Source organism: Pygocentrus nattereri, chromosome 24 (assembly GCF_015220715.1).
Source record: "Pygocentrus nattereri isolate fPygNat1 chromosome 24, fPygNat1.pri, whole genome shotgun sequence".
NCBI lineage: Eukaryota > Metazoa > Chordata > Actinopteri > Characiformes > Serrasalmidae > Pygocentrus > Pygocentrus nattereri.
The window spans coordinates 3,007,449-3,020,593 of record NC_051234.1 but is presented as its reverse complement, the minus strand read 5'-3'; the positions used below and the strand labels follow the sequence as shown (position 1 = coordinate 3,020,593).

The window sequence follows — 13,145 nt, the reverse complement described above, 5'->3', positions numbered from 1 at the left end:
ATGACGTTGTAATCTGTGGTGAGAGTAGAGAGCAGGTGGAAGAGAATCTGGAGAGGTGGAGGTTTGCACTGGAGAGGAGAGGGAAATTTGTGTGTGCAAACGTTCGAATGCCCCTGTTAAAATGGCATGTTTTGTGAAAATAAGTAAATATGGCATTTTCAGGGAACTTTAGCGCACATTTTCCATTCATTTGCTGAATTTAATGTCATTTAAACTGTAATTGTGTTAAAATGTGCAGGAGTGTGCGTTCGCTTATTTTCACTTCACAAAATCATCATCGTCATGTCATTTGACCAGGTGTGCTGAAACTTTTGCACATGGCTGAACATTTTACATGTTTTTTAATATGGCAAGAGCTGATGCTGAGAGAAAAAAGTGAACGTGTAAGAAAAGATCAAACACAACTGCTAAGCAGCCAAAATCACATGAAACCTGAAGAACGAAAGCCGTTATTTAAGTGATGACTGGCCCAAAGCAAAAGGCGGCTAAACTGATCTCAAATGTGGAAAATAGTAAAAATAAGGGAAAATCCTTTGTGAGGTGATGTACCCAAACTTTTGACTGGTGCTGTATGCCACAGTTTTGCCTCTATAGGGCTTCCTCTGCTCTATATTATCAGCGCTGGACAAGCTCTTTCCTACCTTGAAGCCCAAGCTTGCGTTCAGAGAGCCGAACTCAGGAGTGCCTGGATTTTCACATGTCGTCCTGGTTGGTTCTACAGTGACAGACACACATATGGCACATTGGCATCAGCGTCATCGTCATCATCACGGTCATTATCATCATCGTTATCATAATCATTAACGTCGTCATGCAGTGCCATGATCATCAACAGCACCATCGACATCATGATCACCAACAGCAATCGTTTTTTCTTCAAGTCTTTAAACGTATGATCCAGGTTGCATTAGGGAAACTGGCGAATGGCATAATAGGGGCTTCAGAGGACACTACGGTATAGACCACTCTCTTTACCGTCCTATAGCTTTTTACTGCATTATGTGGAGAGGAAGGAAATAAATCCCAAGCTAAAACCCCAGACTAACACCAAACCATGCACAGCTCTCACTGAGCTGGCTGTGCAACAGTGGCTCAAACTGGGTCGGTGAGGCGGCCGAGAAGGACAAGCAAGCTGCAAATGAAAAGGAGCTGCACTTTCATTTAAATGGCAATAGAATTCGAATTTACAACCATGTCACACTGTGGAATTAGACCTCTGCATCCGTGCAGTGGAACACCCACATATATGCACCCTAGTGAACACACACTAGGGGGCAGTGAGCACACTTGCCCGGAGGGGTGGGCAGCCCTATCCACAGCACCAGTTGGGGGTTAGGTGTCTTGCTCAAGGGCACCTCAGTCACTTGCTGTCAGCCAAGGGGATCAAACCGGCGACCTTCCGGTCACAGGGCTGGTTCCCTAACCTCCACCCACGACTGCCCACTATATATATATGCGCTGCGTAGTGTAACTGTAAAATGACAGCAGATATGACGGATAACTACCGCAGTACAGCTATGACAGGTCAGACAACCTGAACTGTTAACCATGAACTTACTGAAATGTGACCTTATCAACTTCTCTCAGTGATTTATCACAGATACTCCATCCCCTTCAGAAGTCTTCCAGAAGATTTTCCACTGTGCTGCGGAATGGCTTGCAGCGTTTCGGAACTTGCCTGCGTTTCTGGATTTACAGCTCATTCGTTAAATGTGGTTCTGACACAGTTATCACTGCGTCTGCAAGGTGTTTTTAATTTTACCGTGTATGGACTCTTCTCACCATCGTAGTGCAATACTAAAAGATATTACAGTCTTATGTGCAATTAAACTTGATTACTTCATTAAAAAACAATGGAAAATGACCTTCTCCATGATCATTTGGTAGTGTAAATGATCTCTCTCAGTCAGAAGTCTAATGGGTACTCCCATTTATATCTTTCTTTTTTTTTACCAGTATAAAGCAGCGCGTTTTACGCTTTCGGTGAAGACGTTTTAAAGACGTCTTCATTTTTCCTCCCTCATTGAATCACTGCAGGGTTGCTTGTTTTTCACCAGCAGCAGCACTGATGTTTAACACATAGGACCCTGGGTTTGACCCACATGTATTATGCATGGAAAAAAACCTGCTTTGACTGTTACCTGTGGACTCACGGAGTATCAGATAGCTTTAGCTTTGGTTTTACACTGTGGCCCGTGATTCATTTTCACTAGGGATTTTATGGATGTTTTAGAAATCGCAAAGTTTACAGTATTAATGCTGAGAGAGGCAGATTCACTTCAACAATATGAAGCGCAAAAGAAACCAAAGATGACAATATAAAACTATATATATATAAAACGGAAACAGAATTTGAAAAGAGCTTTACCTATACAGCGAGGCTGGGTGCCGCTCCAGGTGCCATCAGCTTGGCAGATGCGTGTAGACGAGCCCACCATCAGGAAGGGGGCGCTGCAGCTGTACAGCACTTCAGATTTAAAGATGAAACTCTGCCCCTCTCGCCTGGCGTAGGGAGGAAGACCAGGATCACCGCAGAATTTAGCTGTAAACACACGAGATTCTGGTGTTCACGAGAGGCCAGAGATCAGTCAGGATGCAGCTGGTTTTCAGTCACTTCTGACTGAACGAGGAATCAAATTCCCAAGAATACTTTTTCAGTAAGGATACAGAAACTAACAGCGATGGTGTTTTTGTCCAACATGAAGTTGGAACATATAACAAAACCCAGACACGTTTCAGTGTATCTGAGTCAAGTATTTCAGCATTAACTCACCGTCAAAGTGCCTCTTCTAACATTTTCTAACATAATTTTAATCAATTAGTAGAAAATGAGATTTTATTATGATTTGAAACCGACGAATAGCTACTGCGCATCATATTACTATATATATATATATTTACATTTTTGCAACATTTTTGTCATTTTAGCATCACATTATATAGAAAAATGTTTCAGTTCCTGCCCCAAACCTGGTGGTAGTATGTTTATAAACAATAAAAATGAAATATCAAAGGCAGTTCGCTTTTCCATATTAAACTGCACATGCAAATATACATTTAGCACGTGAATTTGAATTGCCTTAAATAATGCAATCGGAAACACGCAACGTCTTTTACATTTGCATGTGAAATTGAAAAAAATCTGGAATATGCTGCCATATTGACAGGGAACTGGAATCAGATATAGATTATGTATTAATCATGCGATTGCATAATTTACATAAACAACAAAAAGAGTAATAACGCTGCAGTCAACTCGGAAGCGGAAGGCTGGAGTGGGATTTCCAACTTTGCATAGTGTACAAGCTATAATGTGGGGGAAAAAACACGGACATGGCAAGTTTTATTAACAACAAGCTCATGCTAATGAAATGAGTGATGAATATTAATGATGTATTTACCTTCTCAAAAGGGCAACGTCTATAGTCAGAGTTACAGATTTAACCAAACCCTGTGTCTGTACGTTGGGAAGCGGTGCTTCATTACTGTTGATGATGTGAGCAGCTGTGCTGATACGACCTCGAATTATCAATCCGAAGTTGGGAACACCTTCCCAGCTTTCCGAGTAGAAGTTCCTAGTTCTGGGGGAGGTTTTTTCTCTATTTAGAGGAGGTTCTAAATTATGAAGTGGAACACGGCGTTATTAGAGCTATACAAGCTGAAATGATAAGACCTTCCTGACTTTCCAAGGACGAACTGCTAATTTAGTTGGCATTTCCTTTGTCCCCCCCCCCCCCCCCCCCCAAGTTGGGAATTACAAGTTAAGAGCTTTAGTTGAATAGGTCTGAGCTGAAAGGTTAAGCAAATATTAATACAATACGAATTCCTTTTAAATGAAGAGTAGTTTTCAAACGTTTACGGACTAGTTTTGTGTCATAAAGTGGTTTTGTATATGAAATCGGAAGCATATTTCTGTGTAAATGAACCAGCATTTTGGCGTTAAAAGGCACACTAAGATGTATCTAGGAGACTGAAACAAATGAGTTTAGTTTATTATTAAACTGCAGAATGATTTTGTGGAGCTCAGTTCTCCGGGAGATAAAAAAAAACAATCCATAATCCTCCAGCCCTCTGCCTCTGCCCCGGCTCCCATCCATCCCCAGTGCGTCTCATTATACACAGGACTCAGTGACCTTATCATTTTCCATTCTCTTTCTGTCGCAACTCTATCCCACAGCACTGTACTGCTGCATGAGCCATGTGTCGATGAAGTACCCGTGTATTTAATTGCTTAATAGGGACAGACTGGAATGAACAGTTTGTCTGTCGGATAGATAAAGGGGCTAGAAATGGGGATAACCAATAAAAACATTACATACACTATATGACTAAAACTATGTGAACATGCCTTCACACTCATTGCTAACAGGTGGATAGAATGAAGCACATAGCCGAGAAGCCAAATCTTTTAAACCCTACATTTAATTGGAAACAGTACAAAGACAACATATCAGATGTTAAACCTGAGAAATTGTCATTTTTTGAAAAATCTATGTCCGTTTTGAATTTGATTCCAACAACGCATTTCTAAGAAGTTAAGACAGGGACAACAAAAGGCTGGTAAAGTTGTGTAATGCTAAAAAAAAAACTAAAAAAAAAACACACCTGGTATTTAATTGGCAACAGGTCAGTAATATAATTGAGCATAAAACGAGCATCTGGGAGAGGCTCAGAAGTAAAGATGATGAAAGACTACACAGTCAAATAGCGCAACAATTCAAGAATAACATTTCTCATCCCTCAAAAATAACGAAGAACTTGGGGATTTGATCATCTACAGTTCATAATATCACTATATTCAGAAAATCTGGAGAAATCTCAGCATGCTGGGGAAACGACTGAAAGCCAACATTGGCTGGGCATGATCTTCAGTCACTGCATGGGCTCAGGAATGCTTCCAAAAAACACTCTCTGTGAACACAGTTAATCGCTGGATCCACAAACGCAAGTTAAAACACTAAAATACAAAGAAGAAACCAAAAAAAAAAAAAAAGGATCCAGAAATGCTGCCACCTTCTCTGGGCCTGAGCTCATTTAAGACTTACTGAGGCAAAGTGGAAAAATGTTCTGTGGTCCAACATTTGAAATTCTATTTGGAGATCATGAACGCTGCACCCTCATGAACGCTGAAGACCATCTGACTTGTTATCAGTTCAAAAGCCAGCGTCCATAATGGTATGGGGGTGAATTGGTGCACATGGCATGGGGGACTTGTACATCTGTGAAGGCACCATTAATGCTGAACAATACATACAGGTTGTGGCAACATATGCTGCCATCCAGACGGTGACTTTCTGAGGGAAGGCCTTGATTATTTCAGCAGGACGACGTTAAACCACATTCTGCATGGCGAAGCAGTCAAAGAGTCTGGGTGCTAAACTGACCTGCCTGCAGTCCAGTCATACCACCAATTAAAACATCTGGAACGTAATGAAACAAAATATGACGAAGGGGACCCTGAACTGTTGAGCAGCTGAAGCTCTGCAACAAACAAGAGTGGAAAACATCCACTTTTAAAAACTAAAGCAATTGATCTCCTTAGTTCTCAAAGGCTTACGGGGTGATGCTAAAAGAAGAGGTGGTCAACAGTGGTAAACATGACCCTGTCCCAACTATTCTGAAATGTGTTGCTGGCATCAAACTCAAAATGGGCATATACACCCCCCCCCCCCCTTTAACATGCGTCTTTGTACTATTTTCAGTTAAATGTAGGGTTTAAATGATTTGCATATCACTATTTTTTGCAGTGTCCCACTTTTTTGGAATGAGTGTTGTACCTCTCCATCCTGTATATACTGAAAATTATGTTTTGAGACAAAATATTATAGTAGAATTATTGTAAAATAACCTCTCAGACATCAGGCATTGTATTCATAACCATTTCAGATAACAGCTTTCTGTGAAGGTGCTTTTAAAGGTATTAAGTGCTTTAGATGAGGGTTTCTCAACGGCTGGCCGAGGACCGCTAATGGGCTGTGAATCACCCTCTAGTGGTCCATGGCCCATATTCAGCAGTAGTTTGTAGTGAGCCAGGAACTGCAATTTACATCATAACAAAATCTGTGAGCAAGTTATTAACGTACAAATATGCAGGGCCGCTAAACAATACACACATTCATAGAGAGGTACACATAAAAACATCACAAGAGTAAGGTAGTTAACCATAGTCCAGCACAAATTGGACCAAATGGTAGCAAATGTGAAAGCAGCAGGACACCTGTACCTCTGCAAAATTTCTAACCAATAAACAAGCACTGTATAATTATGCCATTGTGGTGTGAAACCAACCGATCCACATGAAAAAATACAATAACCAAAACCCAAAACTCTGGTTTGGACTTCAGCAAACGAACTAGTTGAGGAACCAGTTGAGGAACCCTGGCTCAGTTCGCTGCTGGTGGGGACGCATTTTTACGATGGTCAGTGCCAAAAGAGGGAATTCAACATCAGGACACACTTTCTTTTGTTCTAGCAGCACATCAAGACGGAACTGTGTGGTTGGTTAGTGTAGTGGTTAACACCGCTGCCTTCTACGCTATAGACCGGGGTTCAATTCCCCACCTGGGTAAGCCCCCTACACTATACCAATAAGAGTCCTTGGGCAAGACTCCTAACACCACCTTCGCCTACCTGTGTAAAAATGATCAAAGTGTCGCTCTGGATAAGAAAGTCAGCCAAATGCCATAAATGTAAACTGTGTTTGATTTTGGCACATGGACCTCCGAATGTATTTCTGGCAACTGAAAATGGCAAAAGTTGTAAAATAGATTTTTTTTTTCTTTTCTTTTTCTAACTGTATAATAAAAATAAAGAATAAAGTCATCCTCTGAAGAGGGGGTGGGGGGTGGCGGGCCAAATAAATAAATAAATAAAAATTCAAACGGATAAACCAGTCGTAAAGAAGCTGGGGTGGAGGATGATGACACTGCGATGCACTTCAGGTTCTAAAGTGAACGTGTCCATAACATCACAGTCCAAAGGTGCCCTAAAGCTGGCTTACCTTATGGTTATAATCTGTGATTTAACTGAAATGGATGAGCTGATCTTTTTCATGCCATGTTTACAGTTTACAAAAAAAAAGATAAATGAATAAAAAAATTTTTTGTGGGTTTCTAGTTATGAACAGGTGGGTCTTGAGAAGGAAACTGTTGAGAACCCCTGGCTTCAGATGTCTGGTTCCATTCGCCACCTCTGTGAACAATCCTGACTCTCTGATCACTCTGAATGACTTTGTTTACATTATTTAGCTGCCTATTAATTACCAAACACTGGCTCGATGAGGCTTTATAAGGTCTTCAGATAGACATTATAATGTCCCATCATACTGAAGTGTTTTTCTTTATATCAATCAACATACAGACACAGTAGCTGCTTAAATGTATAACCGTGCATATAGTTTGCTGGTTTGAGAGGGTAAAGATGTTATGAATATTAAAATGATCACTAATGTATTCGGCCTCTCCTGATCTCCTCTGGTTTTGCGTGTGACACTAATTAGTTTCAGATGCCCAGACAAAACAAAGACAACAGTTTTTTCATTTATTGAAGGAAAAAGGTTTGCAATGTCTATATCACTAATGTTGGAAAGGAATTGCCCCCTGGTTGCACCACCAAATGCTTCCTAAAACTGTCGTTCTCGTTGCTGTGGAGTGACCCACTCTTGTTGCTCAATTCGGCCCCACTAGAGGGCTTTCGAGCACGACTGCTGCATTAGCTTTACACCAGATGTAACGGGACCCATGTCTTTCAAAAAGTTCCACTTTTGACTCCAGAGAACATTATTCCAGAAGGCTTGGGGGTCATCAACGTGTCTTCTGGTAAATGTGAGAGGAGCCTTTATATCCTTCTTGGTTAGCAATGGTTTTTGCCCTGCCGCTCTCCCGTGGATACCATTTTCTTTGTCTTTCTAATGATGGACCCATGAACACTGCCCTGCTCTGAGGTGAGCAAAGTCTGCAGTTCCTTAGATGTTTGTCTGGGACCTTTAGTGATTTCCTAGAAGAGTCATTGCTGTGCTCTTCTCACTGGCCTCTTCCGGGAAGATTCACCACGGTTCCAATTTGTCTACACTTGGCAATAACGGCTCTCGTTGTGGTTCTCTGGAATTCCTTTCCAGCCTGATACCATCCAGTAAACGTTCCCACGTCTTCCGAAGTTTCTTTTGATCACAGCGCAGTGTGTTGAGACCTTTTAGCCCACGTCACATTACCGGAGAGGTTCTAAGTTATGTTCAGATTCCACATGGCTGGCAGTAACGAAACCTTTGTGTGTTTAGTTTAATTGATCCCAATTAGCAACTAAATTTGGTTAAGTGGTTGACTGAGTAACTAAGGGGGCTAAGTATTTTTTGCACAGGGCCAGCGAGTGCTGAATAACTTTTTTCCTTCAAGAAATATAAGATCATATAAAAACTGTATTTTGTGATTACTCATGCTGTCTTATATAAAATTTGGTTTAAAAAACCTGAAACAATTAAGGGCGGCAAATATGCAAAAACAGAAGTAACCCAGCTTTTAACCAGTGCTGTAGCCTTAATATCAGAAACCAATTCATCAGTCGGTCCCTAATAATTACAAGCCTGTGGAGATGGTGTATAAGTGCCCAAGTTAAGCAGCCAGTCAGCTCTGTAAGTGCTGGGTGAGGGACAAACTGATGGACGGCTTCCTGACAGCCTGCCGGAAATGCATTTTTCATATATAAAAGTTCAAAGGGCAAAGCCGTTTGACATATAAATTACAGCCAAACGACTGGAAATGCCATATTTAAACGTCAGGAAGCGAGAGGGGAAATTTTAGTGTTGGTGTCCCTTAAGCCACAAGTCGACTCACCTGAATATAAATCAAATGTAATGATCTCGTTCTAAAAAGATCAGAGGCCAAAGGGCTGTGGCAGCTTCCACACCGTCTGATGTATATTTCAACAGGCGGAATAAAGGAAGACAGAGCGCAGGGCTCCAGTATCCTGGCTTTCGAGTCTGACGCTGCTGCTCAAGCCGCAAAGGTTGGAACAGAATGCAGCTGGATTTGAGCGGCGAATCAAACGGCATGGATTTGAGAAGAGTGTGGCATCGGCACATCAGCGGCTGATGGGCCCTGTTAACCGCTAACCATCTCTAAACGGCAGGGCAGATCAGTGGAAGCCATGGGGATCAAGGAGACGTTGCATGGGTTTTAAACCATTATTTACATCACTTGGCTGACGCTCTTATCCAGAGCGACTTAAATTTGATTATTTTACACAGGAAGGCGAAGGCAGTGTTAGGAGTCTTGCCCAAGGGCTCTTATTGGTATAGTGTAGGCAGGGATTGAATCCCAGTCTACAGCGTAGAAGGATGAGGTGTTATCCACTACACTAACCAACCATCACGCTGAAGTAAAACCTTCACGCTGTACTGCGGGGAAAAAAACTCCAAGGTTTATAAGTTACTTTTACAACACTCCAGTCTCTCTTTAGAATTAAACAGTCTGTTTTTGTTACTATGCCTCTAAGACTATAGAAGATAAACAATATTTGTCCTGGTTGGCTGCCTCTACATTGCGTTTCATTCAAAAAGCAGTCCTAACGTGGTAGAATAAACAGTAAAAGTTGAAACCCGAATGTTTTCAAGGATATGGAGAAAAACTAATCTTCAGGAAGGCTGAAATGATCCATTTGCTTCCTGCCTGCCAGGAACAGCAGGGTTTAACCGCTTTCCTCACATTTTCCACTCCAATAACAGTCTGCAGTAACAACACTCCCTATGACTTCAGTGAAAATGAGTGGGGCTAAACTGCTGTATACTGAATGTGAAGTCTGTTGTGACATCACAATCATGATGAAACAGTTGGTTTAGTATGGACTGTGGGCTGAGTGGTATATATTGAATTTATAGCAATGTTTACACTACATCAAACTCTTATCTCGAAAAATCTGTTTTTCCCCCAGATGTGGCCTGATAACAATATGCTATCTCTTCCTTGAGCTTCAGTACATAAAGTCACTTGAATTCTGAAAAGCACCGACATGCTGTTCACTCTAAAAAGGTGTTCTATAATGTTGATATAATACACGTAGTCATTTTAACAGACTGCAGGAAGCACAGGAGGTGATACGGGTTCATTAGATTCACAAAAAAACCCACTTTTTCTGCTAGTTTGATTAGAAAATTAATAGAAAATATCTATACTTGTACAAATTTATATGCAAAAGTTTGGGCGCCCCTAGTCAAATGACATGTTTTGTAAATATAAGTTAACATGTCCACACTTCACATTTTAGTGCTCAGTTGCTGTTTGTTTGGTGAATTTAAATTACTGGAAAAATAAATGTAAAAACTGGGATAGGCTCCAGCACCCCCTGGATGGATGGATGGATGGATGGATGGATGGATGGATGGATGGATGGATGTTAATTATTTTGCACAAAAATTCCATATTTACACGTGTTCCCTGAGCTGGGTGTGTTAGTTCACTTTACAGGAAGGGAAAAAAGTAAAATTGGGGAAAAAGAAAAGTTAGCTTTGTAGTTTCAGTGTAAGTATATAGAAGTGAACTTCAAACCCAAAACATGTCATAGCTGATAAACTACATCTGGCCTGCAGGCCAGCAGTTTGAGGCCCCTGTTGTAGGAGATGTATTGTTTTCTTAGGGAGCCAAGTGAAAAATTACTTTCTCTGCACTGCTCTGGGATATAAGAGGCTACACTTCAGCAATATATATGATAAAAAGCTACTTTAGTGACTGAATTAACATTGGTAATAAAAGGTTTACACCCAGGTTGCGTATTCGGTATAAAAAGAGAAATATCTACAGCAGCGCGGTTGGCAACAGTCGGTTGGCCTGTGTTGCTGGGGTTTCATTCTTTTCAGTGAGTCATTCCTTTAACTGATTACAGAAACAATGTTTAGTTAGAGTCCTGTTAGAGAATACAGTGCCTCGCAAAAGCTGATGCGCTCTCTGGCACACTTGGCAAGATTAGAATGTCTGACGGAGGTTTGTGGCGGAGGGGGGTGGTGGGGGTGTTTCTCCAGTGGGAGCGCGACAGGCTGATGATGGATAAACATGCAAATGGGAGGTCGAGGAGAGGCTTCTTCAGTCACAACACGCAAACAAGTCCCGTCATTGCTTATTCCGCTCCCGTCACCATGGTGTCACGGGCCAAATCTGCCTCTGCCAACAAAAGAGTCAGCGATGTGCTTACTGTATGCTGCCTCAAATCTAATCCAGCCCTTTTTTCCCTGTCTGTGTGCTTGGAAGGATAATTTCAGGAGCTCCGGCCCATACCGCCCCGACCAAGCTGTACATAATAAATGGATCTGGCGGAGGCCCAGCTAGGCCTCGGTGTTGGAGAAAGTTTCCTTGATGAATAATACAGGGCTTCTGAGACGCTCTGAATGCCACACAACAAAAGCAGAATCTAAAAAGCCCATATCACGGAAAACTGAATTTACTTTTCTTTTTCTTTTTTAATAATTAAAATGTTCAATGCAGAATGCAAACACTGTGAAAGTTTCAACACATACTGCTCACTCCCCAGTGTACGAAAGAGATCACCGCCCTTATGTTATTTTCAGTCAATAACAGCCATTAAGTACAAGTTATTCTTTTTGGAGATGTTTCTGAGATTAACCCCTGTGTGGTGTTGTTGTGTGTGTTACTCAGTGGTCTGGTGGTCCCACCATATTGTTTTTAAATCAATATAGCCATAACAATTTATGTAAAAACACCAGATGTTTAAAATCACAAGGGTTCTCCTTTAGCAGCTGTAGCCAGTCAGCAGCCTGTCTATGTTGTCCACCCTCACACACACACACAAACAGCAGGCCATGTAGGAGGAGAACAGAGTGAAGGTTCACACTCCCCGCAGGTTCAGTCCAGCACCATATGTGTAATATAAATATGTGGGGGGTGAACAGAGTGAAGGCACTGAAAATGGGTTGTTTTATAAGTTCTTCACAGAAAATGAGCAGAGACCAAGAATCTGAGGCTGAGAATAATAAATCACATCATTTTTTCTTTTGGTAAACAATGAAAATGGATCCCACAGACCTGAACAGGAGCCGGAGTCTGCACACCTAACGTCTCCGTTTGGTTTGCTTTTTGTTAAAACTGACCAAAATGTATCAAAATGCAAGATATTTTTTCTTGATGCAAAACAAGACTGTACAGCACGGAAGGGTCACGTTCTTCAAAACTGAAGTTTTAAAAATGATTAAAAGACACAGAGGAAAACGGGACTCCTCACAACCACCTGCAAGACATGGCAGACCACCAAAACTGACCCTATCCCCTCTGGCTTGTGTAATGAGGAGCGATGAGGAGGCGGACGTATGTGCGGAGATAAGCGAGATTTATGCAGGGCAAATCCATAATCAGGGTCGAAACGGTCCAGGGTCAGAGAGCCAACACGGAGAGCAGGAGGGACAGACGAAAACAGGTTAAACAAACAACGGGGCCAGAAGATCAAACACTATACAACACATCAAACACCAAACAAAGACCAGCAACCAAACATGGGAAAACGTCTTCTTCTTCTTCTTTCGGCTGCTCCCTTTAGGGGTCGCCACAGCGGATCATCTGCCTCCATCTTGCCCTATCCACTGCCTCCTCTACTTTCACACCAACCATCTCCATGTCCACCTTCACTACATCCATAAACCTTCTCTGAGGTCTACCTCTTCTCCTCCTACCCCGCAGCTCCAGGTGCAACTTAAATACAAGAGGGCTGACAAGGGACAACAGGACACAGGTGGAAACAATCAGGGGCGGAGTCAGAAAACAAGGGGGCTGGACTGGGAAGGAATCAAAACAAAGAAAGCACATGGACTAGACCAAAACAAAAAGCACACGGAAAACTGGGAGGGGCCAATCGTGACAGCTTGAGATCTGAAAACATCTAGAAAAAGCTAAAAACGGAAAATTATTTCTGCAGGTTTCTTTGAACTGGAAAAGAATGTAAGCTGTTCTAAAGGTAAAGTGGAAACACTACATTCAGCTGTTGAGGCTTTTGTCCAGTTTTTGGGCTAATTGTTTCTGAATGAACTCTATACTGGTCTCTCACTTTTGTACAGTACTGTATGGAAAGCTGAAAAAAGACAGTTATACCGAGTGTTTTAGCCTGGGCTGCGTTTTGGACACACAATCCCGAGCCAATCAGAACAGAGGAAA

At 41.8% G+C, this 13,145-nt stretch overlaps 1 protein-coding gene across 3 annotated transcripts in view; it reads right to left on the bottom strand.

The window, feature by feature from the left end:
* The window catches only part of csmd3a (CUB and Sushi multiple domains 3a), a 534,059-nt gene that overhangs the window by 22,890 nt on the left and 498,024 nt on the right, over positions 1–13,145 (bottom strand). For all 3 annotated transcript variants that reach the window (XM_037534188.1, XM_037534189.1, XM_037534190.1), the window contains exons 61-62: positions 2,369–2,542; positions 642–715 (exon numbers count right to left, since the gene is read on the bottom strand). In XM_037534188.1, the coding sequence (XP_037390085.1) occupies positions 642–715; positions 2,369–2,542 (248 nt within the window). The remainder of the gene's footprint in view (positions 1–641; positions 716–2,368; positions 2,543–13,145) is intronic.